The 26,159-nt window shown below is 42.7% G+C and overlaps 1 protein-coding gene across 3 annotated transcripts in view; it reads left to right on the top strand.

The window, feature by feature from the left end:
• The window catches only part of LRRC8D (leucine rich repeat containing 8 VRAC subunit D), a 53,940-nt gene extending 36,258 nt beyond the window's left edge, over window positions 1-17,682 (top strand). For all 3 annotated transcript variants that reach the window (XM_077182270.1, XM_054637998.2, XM_054638001.2), the window contains one exon: window positions 12,012-17,682. In XM_077182270.1, coding sequence (XP_077038385.1) covers window positions 12,014-14,575 — 2,562 coding nt within the window. In that variant the 5' untranslated portion in view covers window positions 12,012-12,013 and the 3' untranslated portion in view covers window positions 14,576-17,682. The remainder of the gene's footprint in view (window positions 1-12,011) is intronic.
• Window positions 17,683-26,159: the final 8,477 nt, after the last annotated feature.

Below are 26,159 nucleotides of genomic sequence, written 5' to 3'. Positions count from 1 at the left end.
TATGTGTGGTGAGCAAGGATCCAGCTTTGGTATTGTGATCCAGGGCTTTGTCACAGTGAACATGGATATGGCTGTGTCCATATGCAAGAATTTAGAGCTCACAGCATTAGCACATCACCTGCCTTTTTAGAGTCACCATTTTGGGTCTTACCTTCTAGGTCAGTTGGTGCTATGTGTGGGTGTCCCAAGCTTAGTGATGAGAGAGAAGTACTTCATCTGGCTTCCTAAAGTAAATCTGTTCTTGGGAAATTAAAACCAGTGCAGGCTTAAAGGAATAATTTACTTAAATTTTCATTAATCCAAAGTTGCTTGGTGGTTTTATATCTAAGAGAGAGGGTTTTTCTGTTAGCCTTTGAGGAACTTGAAACTGAGATTAGAATTGCTGTTTAGTCTAAAAGGGAACAAAAACTATAGCTGAGTTCTGGGCCTTGATAACATTTTTGTTATTTAAAAAAAAAAGTACTTCAGGCATGATTTGGCAGGCAGAACTCTTGGTCAAAGACAGGCTGTTGCAAAACTTTATCTTAAATGGATGGTTTTAGTCTGGCCATGACAAATCCTAAACTCTTGACTGATGGCTGATGGGTATGTAGTCATATGTATATTATTGTTGTACACCCACATGCATGGGCAGTTATCCAAGTGTGTGATGAGATAACAGGAAAATGTAAATAAAGTGGTTGGCTAGTTGTCCTAATGTTCTTGAACAGATCCTTGTGAAAATAATGCCAGTCAGACTTACAAATAGGTCTGTATGGAAGATGACTTGTGTTCAGCTGTGACGTGATACAGGTCACTGTGTGGGAAATTGTGGCCATTTTGTGTTTTATTTTGTGTTGAGTCAACAACCTGAAATGCAAACCAAGAGCTCAAATAATCCCTGCTGTCCCTGGTAGTTGCAGGATGTCTCCAGGCTACCCTGTTCTGGGAGGGGTGTTTGCCATCTGATCACTGAGAGTGCCTGGAGATCTCTGCATGCCTGCGAGGAGAACCCTGTAGTTGTTCACTCTCTCACCATCACCACTGCACCAAACTGGTGTTTTCTGGTGTTGTTACCAGATAGAAACTCATTTGCTCCGTTGGTCCTGCTTTGTGTGTAGGTGATGCCTAGTCCATCACACATGCCTGTAGAAATACTGCTGCATGTGATGTTGAGAGGTTGCTTGGGACAAGTTCTTGCTCTGCTCGGGGCAGTCAGGGGGCTGGACTGCACCTCCTTCTGAAAGCCTTGCATTATGCTTGATGCAAGTCACAATGAGAGCCAGGATGCTGAAATCACTGGTGTACTTGCACAAGCTCAGACTTTCCATTTCCACTTTTTGTGAGATCTTGGCATGTTGGTGGAAGGGCTGGAAGGTGGTTTAGAAGGTAAGGACCCTTCTTCTGCCCGGTCAGAATGATGTAGTGCTGTGTCCTGAACTTGCCTTGCTCGTTATTCATGCTTGCTCAGAAATCTCTTGGGGACCTGGCTGGGTCCTGCTGAAGGATGTGAAAATTGCTTACAGCGGCAACAACAAAACCTGATTGTTGTGTTTTCCTCCAGTTAGAAGGCACTCTGCTTTTATTTCTGTAGCAGCTGGGGAGCAGCTATTGTGCTACCGTTAAGTGATGTGAAACTTGCTAAAGCGAGTTCAAATGGAGAGCACCTGGGGTAAGGGGAAGCTGCCCACCAAATAAAAAAGCTGCCTCTGCACTGATTCTCTGATGTCACCATCCAAGCAGATGTTGGCTGTAAAAGTCAGACAGTGACATGGTACGTGGGTGAAGGTGGCTGCCAAAAACTTTATTGCAAGTGTGTGTGGAAGCCTGGAGTAATCATGGAAAAGTCCTAAGTGCTGGAGCAGGAGTGGTATTGTCTATAAATGGGATCGAGTAAAGTGTCTCCTTTCTGTATTTTTGTTTTACTTGAAGTGTACACTCAGCTTCATTATCTATTTTAAGACAAATTTGACTGTAAAGGAAAGCTTCATTGTCCATTTCAATGGAAAAGTAGGTCTCAAGAGTTATTGCATTTAGTGCCTTACTTTTTAGATAGCATCATCCTCAAACCAGTGGGAAGGAGTATGGCTAAGTATATAGGAATGCTGTAATTGTAAAGGGATTTATTGGCACATAATGTTAAGCCTTCTCAAAGATTGCAGTGCATTAAAATGTTAAATTTGATTATACTTTAATCAGGCTGTTATCCCACTTTTTTATCTTTTTCTGGAAGCCTGAGGGAGTGTGGTTTTTTGCTTTGAATGTTACAGCCACAATTGCTTATCATTGCCTAACAAATAATCACTTTTAGATTGTGAGCCTTCAGGGGCAAGGGTTGTCTGCCCACTCCCTGCTGGAGGGCCCTCAGTGCGGAGGTTACAATTCCAGCTGGAGCATTTGAGTCAAATCATAATACAAATTTAGCAATAGTAAATATTTAAATTGGAGGTTGTATGGATCTGTTAGTGCTAGTGAATGGCATCAAGCAATTCAATGGAACCTTACTGAACGTTTTTACAGAGCTGAAAACTTGCTTGTTAGAGCAGGAATGCTGTAATCACTGGTAGGACAACAAGTCTTGGAACATTCTTTTTGTTCTTAAGGCAATGTTTTGAATGGTGTTTTGAGAAAACAAAGCATAAAAAGGAAGGAGGTGATCTGAACTCATCAGCAGAATTTCAGAAGAGCTCCCAAAAATGTGTTGCAGCACAATTTCTTTTTATGTCAAAGTACTGAAGTACACACCCTGAACCAAACAATTATGGGACTAGATGGACTAAGCAAATAGCTTATCTCTTACAGAAGGCAGCTTAAGTTTAGAAGAGGAAAAAGAATTATAGTAAACTTAAATAAATCCCTTTGAGGATAAATGCTGCTTCAGCTGCAGGCATTTTTCCTGGCATGAAACCACTGGAGGTTCAGCTATTGGAAGCTTGGCAGGAATGTGGTAACATTAATAACTCATCCTTCATCTGCTGATCAGAGTTTTATGTGAGAAGTCATCATTGTTATCCATCTGGCAGGATGTCTGAGGTGTAGGAGATCTCTGTGCTTGATAAAGAGCAGGTAGGGTTGGCAGCAGGCTGTCAGCTGTGTGCTGCCTGCCCTGGCTCGGGGCGGCCATCGTGCTCCGCGTGTCAGGGGCTGCTTGGCTGCTACCTCGAGTGGCTTCTGTCACAGGGCTTTACAGCTGGACCTTGGCTTGAGCAAGGAACTGTCCCCTTCTCCCTGGGGATAAAAGAAGCTGTGTGACATTTAAGTAGGGACAAAGTTGGACTGTTGTCCTATAGAGACTGTATTTGAAAATTGAGGGTGCAGCCTATTTATTGAGCTGTAGACTAGCATTTTAATTTTTTCATCAAAGCAGCAGAGTGAGTAAAAGGAAAGGTGGACTTTGAGTGTGTTTTTCCATATCCTGATTCTTAGCTGGATTTAATGCATCTTCCTACTGCTCTTGCTACAGAAAAGCTCTTAGCAGAAACAGAGGAATTCTGATGTGTGAGTAGGAGGCTTGTGTTTACATGTAGCTTCTTGTGTCACTGGGCACTTTTTTGTGTGTATGCATATGTGTCATTTGCTTTTGTTATTTTAAGTTTTTAATTTAAGTGTGACCTTTCCTGGTTTGCTTTTAGCTAATGGGTATAATGAAAGTGCCACTGCAGATATTTGAAATACAGTAGCTCGTACGTGTGCTAGTCTTTATGAAACTTCTGTCCAGTGAGAGTCACTGTGTGTGCAGGCTGAAGAGATGAACCAGCTAAGATAGGGAACAATGGAGCCTGTTCTTTAGTTAAAGGAACTTTAACTTCTTTAGTTAAAGGAACTTTTTGTCTGTTCTTGGCTCTGGATCTCCATGAGGATGCTGTAAATGTTCCAGTTCAAGGTTGCTCACATGTCCATTGAAATAAAAGGAAGGAGAAAGTATTCATTGAAAATCATTTACTTCAGTTACACAGTAAACCTGCTTCCATATGGATGGGAATGCAGTTTAGAAATTAAGTAAAATAAGACTTCAGTACCATGAGCTGAGGTACTAAGGAGAGTTCATTTTTCCCTGAAGAGGGTCTATTAAAATCTGCAGCAGAGTGAACTTCAGCAACACATTTCCTTCTCTTTGGTAGGCATTCCTCCTTATTCCTATGGTACATTTAGGGCGTGTAGTTAGAGCTACTAATATATTCTGTAATAAGATTTGTATCTTTACATTCTTTACATACCAAACTATCAACTCCATGTATGCCAGGTTCAATTTCTTACCACTTTGAAATTGCCCTAGTTCCAAGTGAGTTTGGAAGGAGGAGATGGACAGACTGGCAGTGTGTGTGGCTGTGCATCAGAGAAGAGTATTTTTCAGAGGAATTGCATGAGTTTGAGTGCTGTCCCTATCTGAGATAAAGCAATTTCATGTTACAAGCTTTGTTGCCATGTGGACTTATTTATGTAAAAGGAAATTTGAATAACTTGGATGTAAACCATTTTTAACTGTTCTATTTTTCAGATTTCTAAACTAAAAAGGAAATAAAAGTTTGTTACATTTTTTACTTTTTTTCTGTCCCAATCCTTTAAATTTATTTTTAATTGTATTGCTGGGTTGGTTTTAGTGATAAAAAGCAGCCTCTAGGGACTAGAGTTACCAGATGTGCTTTTATTTTGGTGCAGCTTGCTTTTGCAACTTGATAAATTCCCAAAGTGCTCTGGTTAGTAGAAGTGCCAGATGTTTACTCTGTGTTCTTCTGCTTCTGATAGTGGTCATGAAAACACTGCAGAAACCTCATGGCCTAAAAGATAGGGAAACAGCAGATTTAGAAATGACAAAAGGATTAAATATTTACAGTTGAGAGCAAGCAGCTGTTAGTTTATTGTGTAGTGTAACTTATGATTGCATTGTACATCCATGCCAGTGCAGGTTAAACATGCTTCAGTTGTGTCTGCACTTGAGTAAAAGTGCTTGGTGTTAAACTGGGACTCCTGCACACGCAAGCTGGGTGTCTTTTCAAGATTGCTGGTCTGGCTGTTTTGGGAATTCTGTGAAATGAAATACAAAGTGTCTGCTCACTGTCGTTTCTCCCTGGCTAGGTGAAACAGAAAATGCTGTTGCAGATTTGGTTACTAGGCCGTGGCTCTGTGACTTTCATCGCTGGGAATGTGCTGCCTCAGATAAAAGGAGGATGAATTGGCATTGCATAAATAAGAGGGGCTGCAGCAGCAGTGTAAGGGTGGGAGTGCATGTGCAGGGTACATCCAAGGTGTATTCTCTGCCTTTCTGTGCCAGGTCCTTGCCACTCTGCTGCAGGATTTCTGTTCTTGCAGCTGTGCCCCTGAAATGCCTGTGTATTCATGGACTGTTGCTTACAGGTATGAAGAGCATCTTAAATTGAGGATTTACCCTGCTGGTGTCTCATTAGCCATCTCTTCTGGTTTCTTGCACGTTACCTTGCTAGGTGGTTTGTTTTGCAACTGTAAAATCACACATGGTTAACTGACTTCAACTGGAGCACATCTAATCCTGATCTCTTTACCAGAGAGGACCACTCTCTCCAGTTTTGTTTGCTCCTCCCATCTCTGCTGCCCTTCATGGTCTCTGACCCTGTGAGAAGTAAGGATGGAGTGGTGTTGCTGCTTGGGTCTGTCTCCCTGAGCTTTCTGAAGTGTACTGGGCACCTGATCTGCACTCTGTAGCTTGGGGATAAATGTCAATAAAACCTGAAGCTAGCACTTTTTGTGCAAGCAGCTCTTTTATAAGAGCATGCTCAGGATTACTGCACTAGGCAAAGCGAGAAGTTACTCATTTTCTGTGCTCTGTAGACACAGAATTTGCATGCAGCAAATACAGAGGTAATTAATAATTAATTTAGGGGTTTTTAAATAATTTTGGGGTGAATAGTTTTGGGTTTATTTTGGGAGCTTTAATTGTGTTAATAATCTTTGGATGCTTTGTGGAACTACTCTAAAATGTAAAAATGGGCTCCTGTTTTGAAAGTCATCTTTAAACAGACCTTTCCAGTCATTTGCAGCAAGGCAAGAATGAGGTAAGATTTGACAGTTTATTGTTAGGGAAATAATGGCTGCTAATACTGCTTTTTAAATATCACAATGATTACAAAACCATTTGTGTAGGAGTGGTGTATGGCACTAGACCTTCAAAGAACTGGTAAACAAGGAAGATTCAGTGTAAACACTTAAATAGCAGCAGCATCCAAAAGTAGGTTAGAGTGTTACACAACCTGAAAAAGCCCAGCTTTGAAGGGCAGCATTTTTGAAGATTTTGAAAAAAGAAAAAAGTGTTTTTTATAGATTAATTTTTGCAAGTGGTACTAATTTGACATTGATTATGTAAAGAATCTTATTTTTGTCTCCAACTTAAAGAAATATTAGGCTTCAGTATGCAATCCAAGAGAAATAAGATTTTGATAATTTTTTTTTTGTAAGTTACTGTCAATGAGGTTCATGTTGTTCATAAAGGTGATGCTTCCTTAACTGGAGAATGTATTTGCAGACTATATCAGAGATTATGTATATATTATGTATATAAATATATAGACTTATATAGAGAGGTATTATATATCTGCTTTAAGAGAAAGTCCAAAATTATAGCTGTGCAGTTTGGGCAGTGGGATGGGGGAGCTGGGGAGATGGGCTAGATGTGGGGGATTTCGTTTCATTGCTTTTGTTTCTCAAACAGTGAGTGTATGAGTTATTATTTAATTAAAAGCTATTGTAGAACTCTTGTTCCTTAGTTGAAATGTTTTTCTCTATAGGAAATATCCTTTCAGCTTTGTGTTCAATGCTTTTCCTTATCCAGTCATCATCCATTACAGGGCAGCCATACAAAAATAATCCAAACTAGATCTTGCAGATTAATTTCAAATGGGTAGATTTGGTTGCTGTCAGGTATTTAGGGAAGAAACAGTAAGTGGAAATTCTTGTCATGCTTATTGGTAGAAAGAAATAATGGAAGTCTTTTTTCTATGCAGTTTTTTACATTAAATCTGGTTTTGATTTTCCAGAGATAACAGCGCTGATCAGGAAGTATGTGATAACATAAGCCCCATCCTGGTGTTAGTGTTCTGCAATGCCTTCCATCACTGAAGTAGCACCAAAACGTTTCCTATAGTAAAGAAATACTTTAAAAGCACCCATGTTGTGTTTTCCTGTGAAATGTTTCCTGGACTTTTCAGGCAATAGAGACACTCAGTGCACAAATCCGTGCTTAGCTGCTTAGCTGAATTTTGGGGGTTTGTTTGCAGGATGGTTGAGAGGAGGAGCTGTAGTCACAGTTGTACCTTCAGGTGCTTTTGTAGCTTGAGTGGGCTCAGGTAGAGTAAAGCACAGTAATCCCTTGTGAAATAAAATGTCCTCTTAGCCAACCCATTAGGAGCTGCAAACCAGGCCATGGATAGTTGTAATATTCCCACCTAGTTCAGCAGGGCACTTTCCCTCCATTACTCTATCCCAAAGCCTACTGGTGGGTAAACCTTCAGTTTGTTTTAGACTTCCCATCTCAGAAACTGAATAACCAATGCAGGTATGGATGTGGATGTGCTCAGAATGCCTAACCTGATTTTTAGACCTTCCTGTATGTCTTTGTGCATTATTTCACAAGGGTTTTGGGGCTCCTTATACTTGGTTCTGTGGAAAAGGAGGGAGGAAAAAAAGGATAGTGCCATCATTTTGATGTCCATGGAACAATTGATACTGGCAGGGTCCTGGCTAACAGGAATCTCATATTCTATCCTTATCACATTATGGTCAAATAGTCTGCTTTAATAGGATATTGCAGAAGTAGAAATGGTTGATGGAAAGAGACAACAAAGTATACAGTGGAAATTTAAATTTAAACTTATGGTCACTTGATCAAAAACAAGCTAGCAAAGCCTTTTAGTTATGGGAAAACTTTTCTTCTCCTTAATTTCCTGTGGGAAGGGAGAAAACAATTTTGTTAGTGGTAGCACTTTTTAGCTAGAAATGTTGAGGTTTTTTTTAGGAAATTCTTTACCAGATGCAGTAACAAGGCGGATTCAAGAATCTTTTTGTTTCCTGAAACAAAGTGGACTTGTTTGTAGTCTTGGGAACCTGAGAGTGAATGAGTGTATCATGTGCTACAATTCTCCTTTTATTTGTTTGTTCTGACTTTGAATTTGCTTTAACTTTAAATATGCTTTTAAGACAGGAGGACCAGGGAGTTACAGGACAGACAGTTTTTATCTGTAAGTACAGGAAGAAGTAGGATGTAAATAAACATTAGTGACATACCAATCTGCTGCTTCCTTTTCTGCTAACTTCTGTATTTAAGCTAGAGCAGTTTCTTAAGAAATATCCCAAATATGTCCATTTTGTATTTCAGCATTTATAGTCTGAAATGTGTCAGAAATTCACCAGGCTAATCACATTCTGATCTCTTTCTATTACAGCTTTTATTTAAGACTAATGAAATTATTATAATTAAGAGTAATGATGTGTTAAAAATAATGATTTATTAAATTAGTTGCTACCCTTGCTGATTTACTGTGGACCTATGACAATTCCATTGTCATTGTTAATTTTTTTTCTCTTTATATTCCTGTTTCACTGTAACTTGAATAACTGCAAAATAAACTAAGTAGATTTAATTCTAGAGCTCCAAATCACACTACTGCACTACTTTCAGAACTTCAAGTTTTTCCACCTTAAAGTATTAGAAGGTAGCAAGAAACAGCTCTGCTTAAAACAGTTGCATTTATTTAGGCTAAAAATTTTTGTTTCAGGAGAAAGAATACACCCAGTAGATAGCTAGAAATGATAGATGGAGCTGAAAGAAGTTGATACTATCCTAGGGTACTGTCCTGGAACTGGATACAGGGTTTGGGAGAAAAAAAAGGTTATTTGTTAAAATTGTAGTCTTTATGTAGCTGTGCAGCCTCAAGGATCATACTGCAATATCTTTGAATTTAAATCTCTGCTTATTAAAACTAAACAAAAATGTGCTATTTCAAAAAGGAGTCTGTCCTGACATTCCATATTGGGAATGAGAATTTCTCTTCAAGAACCTCACTCTTCTAGTGTGGATCTCCTTTGAATTTGGGTATGTCAAAGCCCCATGTTCTGCTGACCCTCAAGGTCCATTTGGTGCCTTGTAAGCCCTGAAAAGGGCTGAAAGAAGGACATGTTTTCACATGAGAAATCAGGTATTTTAACAGTTCAGCTGCACAGGACTTTGTTCTTCAGTTTGACCATCTGCTCACAGATGTTTTTTGCATTGGGGTTGTGAGTAGAGCCTGCCATGACTGGTTTTGAGGGGGGGCCATCTATGGTTGCAGGTTCTGCCAGACACAGACTGGCATTTGCATGTTTCTTTTTTCTTTCTTTTTTCCTTACTTCCAAACAGTGTTATCACTGTAACTTACAATGAAACTCAAAGCCCAGTTTGTCACTCTTAAAAGGAGTTGAAAATTAGTAGTGAAAATACTCTGCACCCACTCTAAAGAATATTCCAGACAGTAGGTTTCAAAAGCTTTGAATAGTTTAAATTAAAAAGGAATAAAGAAAATCCAAACCCATTACGATACTGTACAGACCAGTTCTAAGTTTAATTGTTTGATTTCTAAGTGGGTGCAGAAATATAATAAAAGTTAACTTCTATGGTTATTAATTTAGTAAAATCAAACACCTATACATGTTACGATGGATTTAAGAGAGGAAATACCAAATTTATTTGCAGCCTGTCAGAATGTGTCTTATACTGTGTGTAGGTTTATAGTTTTTCATTTTGGTTTTTAAGACTCAGAACATTAAACATTTTGGACATGTAAGGAGGCAAATCTGTTTTCAGCTCTTGGAACTGATTTTTGCTAGCTAGAAAAAGGTCTGTCTTTTATGAGACAGCGTTAGTAACGCCACAGAGGAGTTTTTTGTGTTTTATAACTACTAATCTCTGCCAAAACAGGAGCTCTTTCCTGAGTATCAGTAACTTGAAAGAAAAGATGTGTTCAGAACATTGAATGTGGTGCTTCTTGGTGTAAAGCTCCTGTTACACCATGCTGCCTACAGCCTCACAAAGAGTTTTACTCAGGCTCTGTTGTGCCTCCTAACCTTTTTGGGAATGATTTTGTGTGTGCAAGACAGAGGTCTGGTAGAGATGATTGTTAACTTTTCCTTTTATTGCTGTTCTTTTTAAGTCTTCAGCTGGAACCACTTTATGCTCAGTCATTTCTTTTCCATTATTTTGGTTGTTTGGAGCAGTCATGTCTGCAGTGCCTGGGTTTCCATCCTTTATCCACGTGTTCTCATGGCAGAAGCAAAAAAATCACCTTTTTTCTGTGGAAGGAATTCTGGAGGCCGTGCCCCAAACCGCAGTGAAGTAACTTCCCACGTAATTAGCTGGTGCAGAGTTGAGAGAAAGGCTAGCCCCAGAGGAGCAGGCAGGAGCAGCTGCCCATGTTTGCTCCAGCAGTGAGCTTGTTCCTCCTTCCCAGCCTGCTCTCCTGCACCTCAGGACTCATCCTTGTGTGCCTTGGCTTGGTGCTCTCCTGCTGAATGCACCTGCTGGGCGAGAACTTCTGTGGCAGCCAGGGTAGGTGAGAGCACAGTGAAAACAGCCTGGAGATGGAGAGTATGCCTTCCAGAGAGCTTCCTAGAAAGAAAAAAATCTGTTATGGGGAAAAAGTCACCTCTGCTGTTGCTTTGTGGTTCTCCTGTTCTGGGCAGGTGACAGGCAGTTGGGCCCTAGGAGTTAGGAGGGTCCTTTTTATCAATCTGTTCACATTAGCACAAATGGCTAATGCTGTTCAAGTGCACGCTGTTATTGTTCAAATGTCAAAGGTAGCAACTCCAGGGCAAGCAGTCATGCTGTGTCTTGGTGTAGGTGAAGCAGTGGGAGACATTAAAGATGGGAGTTTGTAGCTGACTTCCAAGTCAGGCACTGTGAGGCTTTGATAGCTGGGGGGTGTTACTGGTTCGTGTCCTTCAGCACTTTGTACAGCAGCTGCAGCCCTGGGCAGGTGTGTGGGGGCAGGCTCAGGAGCCTCTCCAGAAGGAGTTCCTTGTGGAGCTGGGAGGACTGTAAGATACCAAAAACTTCTTATGAGGGAGGAGTATTTGACATTCATTTGCCCAAGAAAGGGAGAACTGGAAGCTCCTTCTGCCAGTTCCCTGAGAAACTCAGTCCTAACTTTTAAGTTTTGGCAGCTGTGCCAAGAGCACTAGCGTGAGTGCTGCAGTGAGATAAAGTCCTTCCTCTGTGGCTGCCTCCACCAGATCCTAGGCTTGGTATGCAAGACTGGTAAAAGCTTCAGGGAGGAGTGTGAGAGGGCAGGGGCTGGGTATCTCCTTGTGTTGGAGGAGACGCTTAGATCATGAACTCTGTGGTAGTGAAGACAAGTGCTGGCCTTTCCCACAGACCAAGATGTGGGAGCTGCTTGTACTGGTGTGGGGAAGGAGGGGTGCTAGTGCATGGCTTTTACCATATAGGCAATTGCTGGTATTTGAGTTCTGTGTGTAGAAATGTCTGTTATCCAGAAATAATTAAATTATCATGCTGTATATATGTTGCCTCTGATGCTGTCCTTTACAATGTGTGAGATGCAGGTCTGTATGAATTGTTATGCTACAAGTTAAAAATAATAAATCCAGTGCATCTTGTTAACTGCCTGCTTTGATCTCCTTGGGCTCTGCTAAGCTGTTTGTGTCCCAAGCAAAGGGAGACAGACTCTGGGGGATAGTGTACATACTATCTCCTTCCCAGCTGCATGTGTGCACACAAGCTAGATATTTTTCTATAGAAATGGCAAATTTGAGTCACACTTTCAGCAGTCAAAATGATGATTTTACTACATCCTGCTTGTGCAGGAAGCTTATTTTTTTTTAAAGCTGATAAGTTGATTCCTCCATATTCTGTCAAAACAAAAACCAAAGCAAGTTGCTTAAAGCTGCAGAGAGGTTTGGATTCCATATAGCGAAACCTTCTGAGGTTGTGTATGTCAAGCTGGGATTGTTTTTAAATGGTAAAATTAATGTCCCCAGTCAACAACAGTGATTTTGTCTTTGTTCTCTTGTAGGAATGTTTACCCTTGCAGAAGTTGCATCACTCAGTGACATCCAGCCAACTTACCGTATCTTGAAACCATGGTGGGATGTATTTATGGATTATCTTGCTGTTGTTATGTTAATGGTTGCCATTTTTGCTGGAACCATGCAGCTGACAAAAGACCAGGTGGTCTGCTTGCCAGTTTTGCCGTCTACTGTAAATTCAAGAGTGCAGCCTGATACAGCAGGGAAGGCTGACTTCACCACTGTTGAAACAACCACTGATCAAGAAGAAGCGTCAATGAGAACTGTTTCCTTTGCCCCTACTGTAACACCTAACATTCTTCTGAGCAGAGCTACCTCTTCTCAGTATCAACCCACTGAATCAGACCAGGAGCTGAAGAAGGAGCAGAAAGATTCCTCAGGCCGTAAAACAAATTTGGATTTTCAGCAGTATGTATTTATTAACCAGATGTGCTATCATTTGGCTCTTCCTTGGTACTCAAAGTATTTTCCCTATCTTGTTCTCATCCATACTATCATTTTAATAGTCAGTAGTAATTTTTGGTTCAAGTATCCCAAGACTTGCTCAAAAATTGAGCATTTTGTGTCTATATTGGGGAAGTGCTTTGAGTCTCCTTGGACTACAAAAGCGTTGTCTGAAACGGCATGTGAGGACTCTGAGGAGAACAAACAGAGGTTAACTGGTGCCCAGTCCCTGCCCAAGTATGTTTCCACTAGCAGTGATGAAGGAAGCCCAAGTGCCAGCACTCCCATGATAACCAAATCTGGCTTCAAGTTTTCAGCTGACAAGCCGATGATTGAGATTCCCAGTGTCACGATTTTAGATAAGAAAGATGGAGAACAAGCCAAGGCGCTGTTTGAGAAAGTCCGGAAGTTCCGGGCTCACGTGGAAGACAGTGATCTTATTTACAAGCTCTACGTTGGCCAGACTGTCATCAAGACTGTCAAGTTCATATTTATTCTCTGCTATACTGCAAACTTTGTCAACACCATCAGTTTTGAACACATCTGCTACCCGAAAGTGGAACACCTGATTGGCTACACACAGTTTGAATGTACACACAATATGGCTTATATGTTGAAGAAGCTGCTGATCAGCTACATTTCCCTCATCTGTGTCTATGGTTTTATCTGCCTCTACACGCTTTTCTGGCTGTTCCGGATACCTTTAAAAGAATACTCTTTTGAAAAGGTCAGGGAAGAGAGCAGCTTCAGCGATATCCCAGATGTCAAAAATGATTTTGCATTTCTCTTGCACATGGTGGATCAGTATGACCAGCTGTATTCGAAGCGATTTGGTGTCTTTTTGTCAGAGGTAAGCGAGAACAAACTGCGCGGGATTAGTTTGAACCACGAATGGACTTACGAAAAGCTTCGGCAGCACGTCTCCCGCAACGCCCAGGACAAGCAGGAGCTGCATCTCTTCATGCTGTCAGGGGTCCCTGATGCAGTGTTTGATCTGACAGATCTGGATGTGTTGAAACTGGAGCTGATTCCTGAAGCGAAAATTACAGCCAAAATTTCCCAGATGACAAATCTTCAGGAGCTTCATCTGTACCACTGCCCTGCGAAGGTCGAGCAGACTGCCTTCAGCTTCCTCCGGGACCACTTGAGATGCCTTCATGTGAAATTCACAGATGTCGCAGAAATTCCTGCGTGGGTGTATTTGCTCAAAACCCTCCGTGAATTGTATTTGATAGGCAACTTGAACTCTGAAAATAATAAAATGATAGGGCTTGAATCTCTTAGAGAGTTGAGACACCTTAAAATTCTCCACGTGAAGAGCAATTTGACCAAAATTCCCCCCAATATCACAGATGTAGCACCACATCTGACAAAACTAGTCATTCATAATGATGGCACTAAGCTTGTGGTACTCAATAGCCTTAAGAAAATGACAAATGTTGCAGAGTTGGAACTGCAGAACTGTGAACTGGAGAGAATTCCCCATGCCATCTTCAGTCTCTCTAACTTACAGGAACTGGATTTAAAGTCAAATAGCATACGCACAATTGAAGAAATTATCAGTTTCCAGCATTTAAAAAGATTGACTTGTTTAAAGCTGTGGCACAATAAAATAGTCAGCATTCCTTCATCCATTACTCACATAAAGAATTTGGAGTCTCTTTATCTCTCCAATAACAAACTTGAAACCTTACCTGCCGCAGTGTTCAGTTTACAGAAACTTCGGTGTTTGGATGTAAGCTACAACTCAATTGCGGTGATTCCAGTGGAAATAGGTTTGCTTCAAAATCTTCAGCATTTTCACATCACAGGAAACAAAGTCGACATTTTGCCAAAACAGTTGTTTAAATGTGTTAAATTGAGGACTTTGAGTCTGGGGCAAAACTGCATTACCTCAATCCCAGATAAAGTAAGTCAGCTGTTGCAGCTGACTTACCTGGAACTGAAGGGAAACTGCTTGGACCGTCTGCCAGCTACGCTGGGGCAGTGTCAGCTTCTCAGGAAAAGTGGGCTCGTAGTGGAAGATCACCTCTTTGACACTTTACCCTCAGAAGTTAAAGAGGTGTTGAATCAAGACACGGGCATTCCCTTTGCTAATGGGATTTAGACTGAGGTGAAATGCTCTGGTAGCTGACTTCCAAATGGCAAATGATAAAAAGTATGGCAACTGTGAGATCATGTGTTCTAGAAAGCTGAATTCCTTGGAAGGCAAAATTGCTAGCAGGTTTAGAAGTGCAACTGAGTGTTCAATGTTTGCAGTGTTTTAAAAGTTCATTTCCAAAATTTTTGAGAGGATAAAGAACCTTAATAATCTCAATTCTTTTTTCCTTAAATTGTTTGTAACTTGGATGCTGCCGCTTTTGAATGTTTACAAATTTGCTTGCCTGCTTAAAGTAAATGATTAAATTGATGACCTTTTCTTACTATGCAAGTTATTCCTTAAGGTCTGGTTTTACTTTAGTGCATTATGGGGAGACAAACCAAGGCTAAATGTTGTATGTGGTATGGGCCTAACAGCACTTGAAACACAGGTTGAATTGTGTTGTTAGTGTTTACCTGTCCTTGGCAAATAAAACCAGTTTGGCTGTGATTTGAACTGCACCAGAACCACCATTTTCCTGCATTAAGGTATGTGGTTTCATAGAATCATTTAGGTTGGCAAAGACCTGTAAGATCATCGAGTCCAACCATTAACCTAACACTGTCAGGTCCTCCATGTCCCTAATCACTATGTCTGTGCTTTTGTTGAATGCTTCTGGGGATGATGATTCCATCACTTCCCTGGGCAGCCTATTCCAATGTTTGACCACTCTTTCAGTGAAAAAAATTTTCCTAATGATTTATCTTAGCACAACTTTTGTCTTCTTGTGCTACTGCTTGTTACCTGGGAGAAAAGACTGGCCTCCACCTCACTACACCATCCTTTCAGGTAGCTGTAGGGAGTGATAAGGGTCCCTCCTGAGCGTCATTTTCTCTGGGCTCAAGACCCCCGGCTCCCTCCCCCAGTCCTATCAGGACTTGTGTTCCAGACCCTTCACCAGCTCCACTGCCCTTCTCTGGACACTCTGCAGTACTTCAGTGTTTTGCATAGTCCAAGTGTGTTTGCCTTCATTCTCAAGGCCTCATGTTTTTGGGTAAGATTCCTTCTGTGGTCAGGTGTGCTAGTCCTTCGCCCTGGCAAAGGCTGGTCACCTTCCTGCAGCTGGTCTGCCCCTCAGCCTCCACAATGCTCCTGTGTCCCATGCAGCAGTGGGTGGCAGAAGGCAGAATATTGCCACATGGCTTTCAAGTTGGAGATAGTTTTGACGTTCGTGCTCTTTTGGAAGATGACTTTGAAAGCCATTAAACACCAAGTGACTTTACTGCTCATGTTTTGCTCTTCTGAGGTTTTTATCTGGAAAACTCAAGGCGTTTTATGAGTTGGTGATTGCTCTGTTTAACCGCCCTGGCTTAGGATGTGGGGCGTCATCTCCATTTACCAGACTAATAACAGACATAAGATTGGCTTTTTCACTGAACTGTGATTAAGCTTTATCATCTATTGTGGTGTCTTCTGCACCTGGACTTTACCATACCCAGCCCAACTAATCTGATGTCTTTGAAGACTTACTCACTGTTAGAAATCCTAACTGTGTGCCAGATAAGTCATCCAATAAAGAAAAAAGCAGACAGCAGTGAGCTTGGGTTTGGTTTTTGTTGGTTTTGTTTGGTTGTTTTGGTTTTTTTTTTTTTTGGCTTTTTTGGTGGTGTCTTTTTAACTGAGTTTGCATTGCCAGAACCATTAGAGAAATATAATCCATTAAATCTGCAAAATCATCAGTCGTAAATCTCAGTCATTTACATTCCACGTGTGCAGAAAAGAAGTACTATGCTGAGAGATGACTGCATGATTACTCATGGTTTAAACACAATTCCCTATTGTAGTGTGGTCAGGACTGAACTAGTCTGTAGTTCAAGGGACTGTTCTTCTCACACAGAAATCCTCATGCACAGTGATTTCCACTGTAACTTCACCAGAGCTGCCCTGACTTACACCACTATTAACGAGCAGATAGTTTAGGCCTAGAGGCATTGAGCAGGCAGGAACATTTCAAATACTGCTCTTAGAAGTTTTGCATATTTTATTGTTAATAATTTACTGTTAGTCATGCTGAGAGGACTGTTCTCAGCTGTAGGTAGCAGTCTCTGAATACATACCTGCACCACATGTTTATGTATCTCAGAGGACCAGTTTATGAATAGTGGTTTTCCTATTTCTCATGGGGATACAGTCTGTTTTCCACTTGCCAGCAGGTAGTAAACTTGGGATGTTGACAGTTTTGCAATACCAAGTCACAGGTTAGGCAGAGTACTTGGAGTTACTGATCTGTTCTCCACTGGGAAACTTAGTGCAAATCCTCAGATTCTTTTTTTTAGAAGGTAAGGCTGCAGCGGACTTTTCTTTTTTTAAGAAACTCTTTCATTTGTTTATTTTTTGCACATAGATCACTTTAAAATTGCTGGACTATTGACTCTCTAGAAAAACTGTGGACTATACTATTGGTGTATGCTTTGTATTTGCTGTTGAGTGTCATTTCAGTTTCCAAGAAATTGTGTGTAGGAGGGAGGAAGAGTTGGAGGATGACAAAATGATTAAAATACTTAGAAAAATAGTTATATTTTTAATCTTTTTTCCCCTTTTTTAATAGCAGAGTCGCACAGAAGGTGGCTGTGTATTTATCTAGTTTTTAAAAGGTGTTTTTGGTGTTTCTGATTCTCCTGCTGGCCCTACTGATGTTCAAAAACTAAACCCATGTCTAATTCATATGACTATGTTATACTCAAAAATTAAACCCATGTCCACTTAATGAGTATGGTATACATAACTTAGACCACTGTTTTGACTAGTTAGTAGCCAACTGTATGTCTTAGACAATTTTCTCCAAAATAAATGTATGTTAAAATTAACATACTTCTAATGCTTGCTTAGCATAAGCTCCATTCTTGTTTTTAAGAGATCTTTGTCAGAGTGGGGAGGACCTTCCCAGCACCCCCGTGTCACCTCCCCCCAGTCCTTCCTCCTCTTTGTGACTGTTTATAATGTTCCTGTTTCCTGCGTGTCAACTGACACAGTTTTGCTTTAAAGTCTTGGAAGTTCATCTCTTTTCCATGTAAGGCATGTGAAATATATTTTGCATTTCTATTTGATTTAATAAATAAGATGTTTATATCTTCCTCTAATCTATTTTTTTAATGGGTGAAAAGTGTGTTTGCATAGTAAACTCCCTGATTTCAAGTACCTCATGCTGAACTTGTTCTGTGGTGCCTGTACTCTAAGAAGTATGAAGAGGTAGGAGTTGCTGCTCACAGTAAATCCTGTAGGTACGTTTCTATCTAGAATGCAGTACTTCCGATTTTTTTTTCATGTACACAATCTCAATGACCTGCCTAAATGTTTTTATTTGGCTAATTAAATTCTGCAGAACACATGTATGGCCCTGGAAGAAAAACCTGTGTTTGTTCAAATGAGAGGAAGTAGGAAATTGCCTATTCTGTTTGCTTCTGCCACTGTAACTCATTTTGGTGAAGATCCTTTCGTTTTCCAATAAATCGACCTTTTGGAAACTGCTTCCAATGATGCAAACTGAACAATGGCATTTCTGGGCAGGCATCAAGCCTCTTGGTGTAAGGGAAGATGCTGACACTCATGAAAGGCTCTCTGCTGCTACATAAATGGCTTTGCAGTCCTGAGATGCCCTCTCTGGTAGCAAAGCAGGATGCCCAGCCACTGTACATCTTGTCTGAGTATGGGAGTTCTGCTTTGTGGACTGCATTTTTAATGAAAATCTTAGAGAAATAGCTTTATATTGTATTTCCATGGATGTGCAGAGAAATCAGTGGTGTATGGTTACATGAAGGCAGTGGATTAGATCGTGATTCCTTTACTTAAAGTCGGGTTGGACAAAGCAGGTGCTTCTATAGCTGTGGTGTTGACTGTCATTCTCATTTCTTACAGGATCTGGCTGTCAGACTTCTCAGTTCTCAAGACAGGGAGTTGAGCAGGAAACCTGACAGTCCCACATGTAACTGCTGCAGCTTATTGTGAACACAACAAATGGGGCTCCTGTTGAGCCTTTGGGTTGGAACCCTGGGAGGGTGCTAAACATGAGAACAGAAGTCTCAGATTTGCTGAGGGATCTCAGTATTGATAGCAGGGCCACAGGGCACAGTGGGCTGAGGGGAGCAGAGCCATGGGCACAGTGGCACTGGGCTGAGGGAAGATCATCTGGGCAGCTGTCACCCGTGTGATGGGATTGTTTTCTATGCAGCAGCTGGCCTCAAACCATCATGAACCGTGGCACTGCTTTTCAGTCCAGAGCAAGGAGGGAGGCTAAGCATTTCCTGTCTATAAGCTGTGGATTCGTTAAGAGAGGTAAAATGCCTGAATGATTGTGAAAAACACAAATCATGCAAAAATTACGTCATGTAGAAAGATTCAAGAGGCAGAGGCAGTCTCATCATTAGCTGCATGGCAGAGCCGTGTCAACGTGTTTCTAATGTGTGATCCCAGCACACTTTGATTTAGACAGCAAATCATCAGTCTGGGCAGGACTAGAAGGTACCTCAGGATGGCTGTAAGCCTGCCACCCTGCCTCGTGCAGAAATAAGGTTCCCTAACTCATTACTGCCAGATGTTGGTCAATATTAGAATGGGTTAGACAGCAATGGAAATTCCACCCTCTCCAGGCAAGCTGTTTACTTAATCATCTCTCTGTCGAAGAAGCACAGCAAGAGGACTGCTGATGCTCTGTTTAAGGCAAACTAAATGGTTAGAAATATATTGACCTATTAGCTTGCAGAAGTACAGCCAAACAGACTGTGTGGATATGCTGGGTGGATATGTTGCTTCCCGAGCAGTTTGGGCAGACTGAAGTTCAGGATTCCTTTGAGAAAAGCCCTGAGGGACAGCTTGCATCAGTTCAGTTACAGATACAGCACAAACAGTTCTGTCCTCCAGTGACAGCAGGGCCAACCACCGTGCAGTGCATCCATGACTGGTCTGCCTTGTCTTAGCCTAGAGACTGATATCCTTGCCCTTGCAAAGCCTGGGTACTTTGTTTCTTCAGAAAGACATTTTATGAAGGCATTTAAATAAAGTTTATTGAGCAAGTTTGCTGTAGGAACATGCAAGTTGATCCTTAAGATTACCAAATTTGAAAGATTTGAGACTAATTCTGTAGTGATTTTGACCCTGGCATTAATCCCTTGCCTCCCTCTGTGAATTGATGAAATTACTGCACAAACTAATGATTTACCCAAATGGTTGGCATTTCAGCACTACAGCAGAGTTCCCAGTTCAGGCTGGCTGCTTGTGCTTATACAGCGTGTTCAGCACTTAAACCAAAGGCATCAAACACTGAGGTTGCAAAACCCTGTGGGTTTATGCTGTTACCAATTTCCCAGGACAGCAAATCATTCCCCATGCTGCTCAAGGGAGGGTAGGCTGTGTCACTGAGTACAGTTGTTTCTGTAGCAAAGATGAGGCTTTAGAATTAAGCTCAGAAACAGATTTTCCAAGCTGATTACAAACACGCACTCATTCCATGATAAAAGTCATGAGAGATGTCATTTCTGGCTGAGATGCTTAAAATAGTTCTGTAACTCAGCCAGGCATGGGTGCAGAAGTGACAGCTCTGTAATGCTGCACATCAACACAATACAATCAAGTGAGGATCTTTAAAACAACACACCCTGGAGTTTGGCCAGGCTGCATCTCCCTCCCTTCCCTGAAGAGAACAGCCCCTAAGCCCTTTTGCAATTATTATCACTGGGACCTTTGTTCTGTCTTGCCTCCAACAGCACATTGCCCCTTGATGCTGGAGGTAACACAGGGCTATTGGTTTAATGATGACTATTTGGGAAGAAAGCCATCTTCTAAATTAACACCACAGTTGCTTGCAGGAAGTCTTCCAGCACAGAGCAGGTCTGTTCCCATAAAATGAACATGTGCCCATAAACAATAAAATTTCAAGTTAGGACTGGGTTGTGTAGACCATTAGGAATAAATGCATGGACATGTTGCTGTTCTGCTAACAAGTTCTGGGTACTTTTGCTGCTTCACGTGATTTGTAAAAAATGGATTTTAAAGCCATTTTCCCTAACACCATGCTGCAGCAACTCTGGAGCCAATTGTTGTTGGCCTGGGGAAGGCAGGCTTACCCCAGAGGGTGTTGCTGGAGGTGCTCTGGCAGAGCTGAGGTGGAAGAAGGTCTGGCTGTTGTGGCTGCTCCCAACACCCCATGGAGGGTTCACTCTCCTGGGAAAGCCAGATTTACCTCACTCCTCCTGAGGCATCTATGGGAGATGCCATACAAGAAAGAGTGTGCCCTTAACCACAAAATAAAGGGAATACTGTTGAATGGAACATGCAATGTTTCTGAAAGATGGGGATTGTGATAACAGGAGGAAATGCAGAATGAGTGGGAATAAATGGTCCTGAGAGGAGGTAGAGCCCCCACCTCTGGCTTGAAATTTCAGAAGTTTCAGAAAGATAAGTGTAAAATCTGGAATGTGAGTTACAAGTGCTCCTGCCTAGAGCCAAGTTCAATTTCTCATGGCACTGTATGACTTTGCCATTTTTTTTTCTATTTTGTTTCCTGGTATCTGTCCCCTCTGGCTCTCAGAGCAGGGCCTCAGGGTGCCTGTGCTGCTGACATGCTCTCCATCCCCTGCTGCTCCGTGCCAGTGCCCGTGATAAGCCCATCTTGGCGCTTCTCCCAGCAGGGCCCTACCCGGAGCTGCAGCCCTGCCCTGCAGGGAACCCCCAGCACTGTTGGGGCCAGAGCCTAATCTGGGAGCTGCAGCTTGCCCCGAGAGGGACTCTGCTCCTCGGGCTGGCAGGGTGGGGCAGAGCTCTGCCACAGCCGGGCTGGAAGCTCCCCCAGCTCCCGGGGCTGCTCCATGGAACTGCTGGGGCAGGGCGGTCCTGTCCATGTCCAGCTCACACAGCTGGGGGGGAACCACCTTCTTCTGCTGCCTCCAAGGAAGGGGTTGCCATAACATCCTTACAGTGCCATTTCCACGGGTATCCTCGTGGCTCCTGCAGTTGTGTGTCTCAAGAGCCTCCCATGTCTTTGTTGGAAATTGGGCTGTGTGTTTCTAACCCTGTTTAGGGAGGATGCAGAGAACACCTGATGATTGTCACAGCCTGTTCTGCAGTGAGCACTTCTCCTCCACCCTTATTTTTCTCTGCCCTGGGTTAAACCTCTTCCTTCAGTAGTTTGTAACTCCTGTTTCTCTCCTCTCAATCCTCTCAGTTTACCAAGTTTGATAAAAGCAATATTGGGATGTGGGACGTGGGCTGAGGCCTCCCAGTGTAGAGCCCTGACCCTAAGGATGGACACACAGCCAGAAGGAGTCTCCCCAGGAGTGACAGTGTCACCCAATGTCTGGTTTGCCCACCCTCCCTCTGGCCACAACTTCCTGGTTCCCTCCACAGAAAGGGAGTTCAGAGGCCATTTTGCAAGGTGCCTTTGGTCTGGGGGCTGGTCAGGGCAGTGGCAGGATGTTGCACAGGGTCTGCTGCCCTCGTTTGTTGTTTGGCTGCTCTGAGGTCCAGGGGATACATCTGAAGGCGGTGGTTTGTCTCCAAGCCCTCCAGGCTATTAGCTATCATGAGAGTTTTATTGTGGAGCTCTTCCCACACTGTAGCTGCAAGAACATCCTGTAAAATGCTGGCAAGTGGGGACTCTTGAGTGTGTATCCAGGTCTGTAGGGCTGTAATGAACAACAGAGCTGGAAACCAGGTGCCTTTCAGGGCCTCAGGTTTCAAGCTATTGAAACTGTGAAATGTGCTTAACAAAAAGCAAAGGCCAGCTGGGTTGTAAATTGCCCACTGTCAGTATCAGTTTGTGTATTTGAGACCTAAGAAAATGCCAGCATGATCTGACCCAGGAGAATGAGATAGGTTTCTAGCTGTCTTTGTACTAAAATCTTGTTAAGTAAATTGGCTTTAGAGTTGAGTGCGTGTGCGGTGGCGCTGTCCCTGCGAGTCAGCACTCGTGTGGATGAATAATTGTACTTGGGAATGTTCCTCAAACCCTCAGAGCTATCTGTGGCTGAGTGCATGTTCCTCTCACCACAGGTTTCAGCCTTCACCCAGAGCACAGGGGTGTTTTCCCCAGGTGCTGCTGATCTGAAACCCCAGCGATTCAGTGTCATGTCTGCAAGGCAGAGGTCAGCTCCAGGAGCCCACACAGGCATTGCACAAAGGAGCTTTAGCATGTCCCCTCTCAGGGACCTCTTCTTTCAGTTTAGGACCTGTAAAGCGGGCAGGCTGCAGTTTTGAACTAGAACTCTGCAGAAGAGGTCTTAATTAAAACATTTTTCTGAAGTAATTAAAAGACTGTAAAATAATCATGTAGACAGCAGCTAGAGCATAGTTTGAAACCTGCCTTTCTCCTCCCTGCCAGGAATTGAAGTGAATCTTGGCCACATCTCTCCCAGAACAGCAGGTATGCTCCCAGCCAGGCTGCCTCCGAAGGAGTTGCCCCCCAGAAGAATTACACCCACTGTGAAAGGTAATTTCAGAGGAAGGCAGGCAGGGTTATTGCCCCATGTACAGGTCCTTGTGCCTGTGGAGCTTTGCTTGTGTTTCTTCTTGCATTGATCATCCTTAGCAACATCTTTAGCTCTGAACAGATTTGTTTAATTAAATGCGTTTAACATTCTTTAACAGGGCTTCTAACTGCTGAGTGGCCCAGAGGAACTAGCAGCAGACAGCATGGGTTGTGAAACACTGAACAGCCTTGTTGGGGCTCTGAGGGTCCAAAAAACAACAATTTAGCTCTACAGTCTGCTGCTCTCTCCTCGCCAGAGTGAGAAGGGGCTGGTAATGGAGGAGACCTCAGAGATCTAACATGACTGTAGTTTTGTGAGGCAGCAGTCAGCGCTCCTGACAGCCTGAAGGGTTGCTGCTATTATTAGCAAAATGGGGGTGATGGTGTGATTAGCTCTGTGCAAGATTGGAGTTCAAAGAAGCTTAAAGGATGGACAGATGCACACTGGACTAGGCATTGGATATTATAAAACTACATCGGTCTTGTGTGATGTGGAAAAAACTGTGTAGATGCTGGTTCTCCACTTGTTATCCTGCTGGCCACAGCATTCCCAGTGCTTAACAGCAAATGGGCCTCAGTGTGAGCTGCTGCTCCTCTGTGTATGAAAGTGGAGCAGGTGGGGTGCCTGGGATGGATTTCTCATGCTGTGATGTGTAGTGAGGCTGGGCCATTTACAAGGACTTGGGTTAAAAATGCCCTGAGCCCCAAGATCATTGGCCCTCAGCAGCCCCACTGCCTGCAGGGGTGTCTCTTCCTGTCAGTAACTGTGAATGACACATTTTGGGGAAGAAAAACAACTCATTTTAGTACAAAAGTATTTTGTTGTGGTGCTCTTTAGGAGGTTTAATGTGAAATGCCTTGCTACAGGATATTGGGGATGATACGAGTTTTCTTGGTCTCAAGAGGATGCAAAGGAAATTCATGGGATATGAACTCAAGGGAAGATTAACAAATACATGGAAACTACCTCTGCTGTGGTAGGCCCTGGTGTTTGCCCTGATTTCCCTATGATCTGCAGCACCTCCTGTCAGGAAGGGAGGTTCTCCCACAAAATGCCCTGGTGGAGAGCATCTTCCCATCAGGAGGCACCACAACTACAACGTGCTCATACTGCAGGGCACACAGGATGGCCACCAGCCTGAGGCATGGTTTCAACTCCTCCATCATGACACCTTTATTACAGGCTGCTTGGGATAACTTTCTGTGACAGGAAAACTAAATTCCCTGTCCTTCTCTGTCTCGTTTTTGTCCATCCTTCAGAGCATGTACTTATTTTGCTTTTTCCAGACCAGCCAGCGGTGTCATCTGGGCACACAGGCACCATCTGCTCAGAGGGGAGAAGCTTTACTCCTTGGTGTAAGCCACAGTCTTTGATAGATACTACTTTGACTGTGTCACACAAACACACCCAAACGTGCTCCCGGTTTGGGGGCTCCTCCCTGGTGTCATGGTTTGACGATGGCGCAAACTTGTCACTTCCTTGTCAACCCAGGACATCTGGCAGGACCCCTCTCCTCCCTGCTGTTTGTAGGATGCTCCATCATTTGCTGGTTCCTGAGTGTTCTGAGCTTGTATGGCCTTCCAGGACAGGCTCCAGTGTGGGCTCCTGTGCAGGAGACAAGGATGGGACTTCAGTCACTGCTGGCAGAGGATATTTGAGTTCTACTCCTGTTCACAGAGGGGGAGAAGGGACTGCCAGATACCCCCATTGTCCCTGATTTGTGCTAAAGACAGGCATGTCCCTCTGGCCTGACACATGGAGAGGAAGGGATAGATGGCTGGTGTCTGGCTTTTGCTGATTTTGTCTCTCCAGAGCCCTGTCCACAAAAAGGCCCAGATGGGGCTTCTCCACCTCACCTGCATGCTGGGGGGTGCTGAGAGGTGTGCTGATTTTGGGGCAGAATGAGCCAACAGTTTTGAAGCTGTTTCGAGCTGACTTAAAAATGCAAAGGTTTTTTCAGACTGAGCAGACAGAGACTCTTACTGTCTCCTGGAGCAGGCACGACATTTGGAGATGCAGCTCTTGTTTCCTCCTATGAGATTTTGCACAAAGGCAGTGGCAAAGTGGCTGTCAAAGGCCAGGGGGATGGAAATTTCCTGTTTCTAATATTGCAGGGTGGAAGGCGCAGCTTGTGAATTAATGCAGTGATTATGAGGAGTTTGGAACTGGTCCTAACACATCACAGAAAGCAAAGAAGTCCTGCAGTTCAATGTGCTGACTGTTCCCAGGCTGTTCTGCCTCTTCACTGCTCACCTCCTGAAGCTCTATCATATAAAGCATATGGTTGAATGAACTCCAGTGAAACAATCCTAAAAAACCAGGGTTGCTTCTCAGAGCTTCATCGCTAACTGGGGTAGAGGTGAACTGTTCCTGCTCTAACCCCTCTTAAAGAACTTTTTTATGTTACCAAAATGCTTGTTCTGAATTCCTTTAGCTCCACATTCAAAATTAATTGAAACTTGGTTTTTTTTGCAGATGTCTCTTTTGAAAACTGCAGACTTGAGCCATTGTGCATGGTAGCTCTGATTTCAACCTGCTAAAAGTTTGACAACAATATATGCAGGGTTTTTTTTCTCTTCCCTGTGGGTTTTGTTTTGTTTCTTCTTTTTTGCTGCTGATTTGGAACTGGAAAAATTCTGGCTAAATTCTTCCTCCCTAATAAAATGTAGTGCAAACCTTCTCATCTGAAGGAACCATTCTACTGTATCATCCTATTAGTATGTGGGAACATTTTCTTCCTGAAAGGATGTTACTGTACATTTATTCTAACTTTATAATTAAAAACCCCACTCTCTGAAATTCAGGGCTGTTCTGGAGATATTGCTATCCTTCAGTAACTAATTTGCTGTTTTACTGAACCACAGAATTGTGGGGAGCATTTCTGTGCCAGGCCTTCTCAATGAGCTGGTTGTGCTCAGGTAAGTGCACAGTGCTGCAAGGGTTGTACAACTCAGTCCTTCAGCTTCTGTAAGTATCTTTTTACAAGCTCTAGGATCAGGATTCATATCTGCAATGTTTTACTGTGATGCAGTTCTCTTACGTAGTAAAGTACTGTGTATGGGGCGTTTATTGGGGAAACCCCATGGCTTCAA

The sequence above is a fragment of the Agelaius phoeniceus genome, chromosome 8 (genome assembly GCF_051311805.1).
Source record: "Agelaius phoeniceus isolate bAgePho1 chromosome 8, bAgePho1.hap1, whole genome shotgun sequence".
Lineage (NCBI taxonomy): Eukaryota > Metazoa > Chordata > Aves > Passeriformes > Icteridae > Agelaius > Agelaius phoeniceus.
The sequence above is the reverse complement of the archived record's forward strand: the minus strand, read 5'-3'. Positions and strand labels throughout refer to the sequence as shown.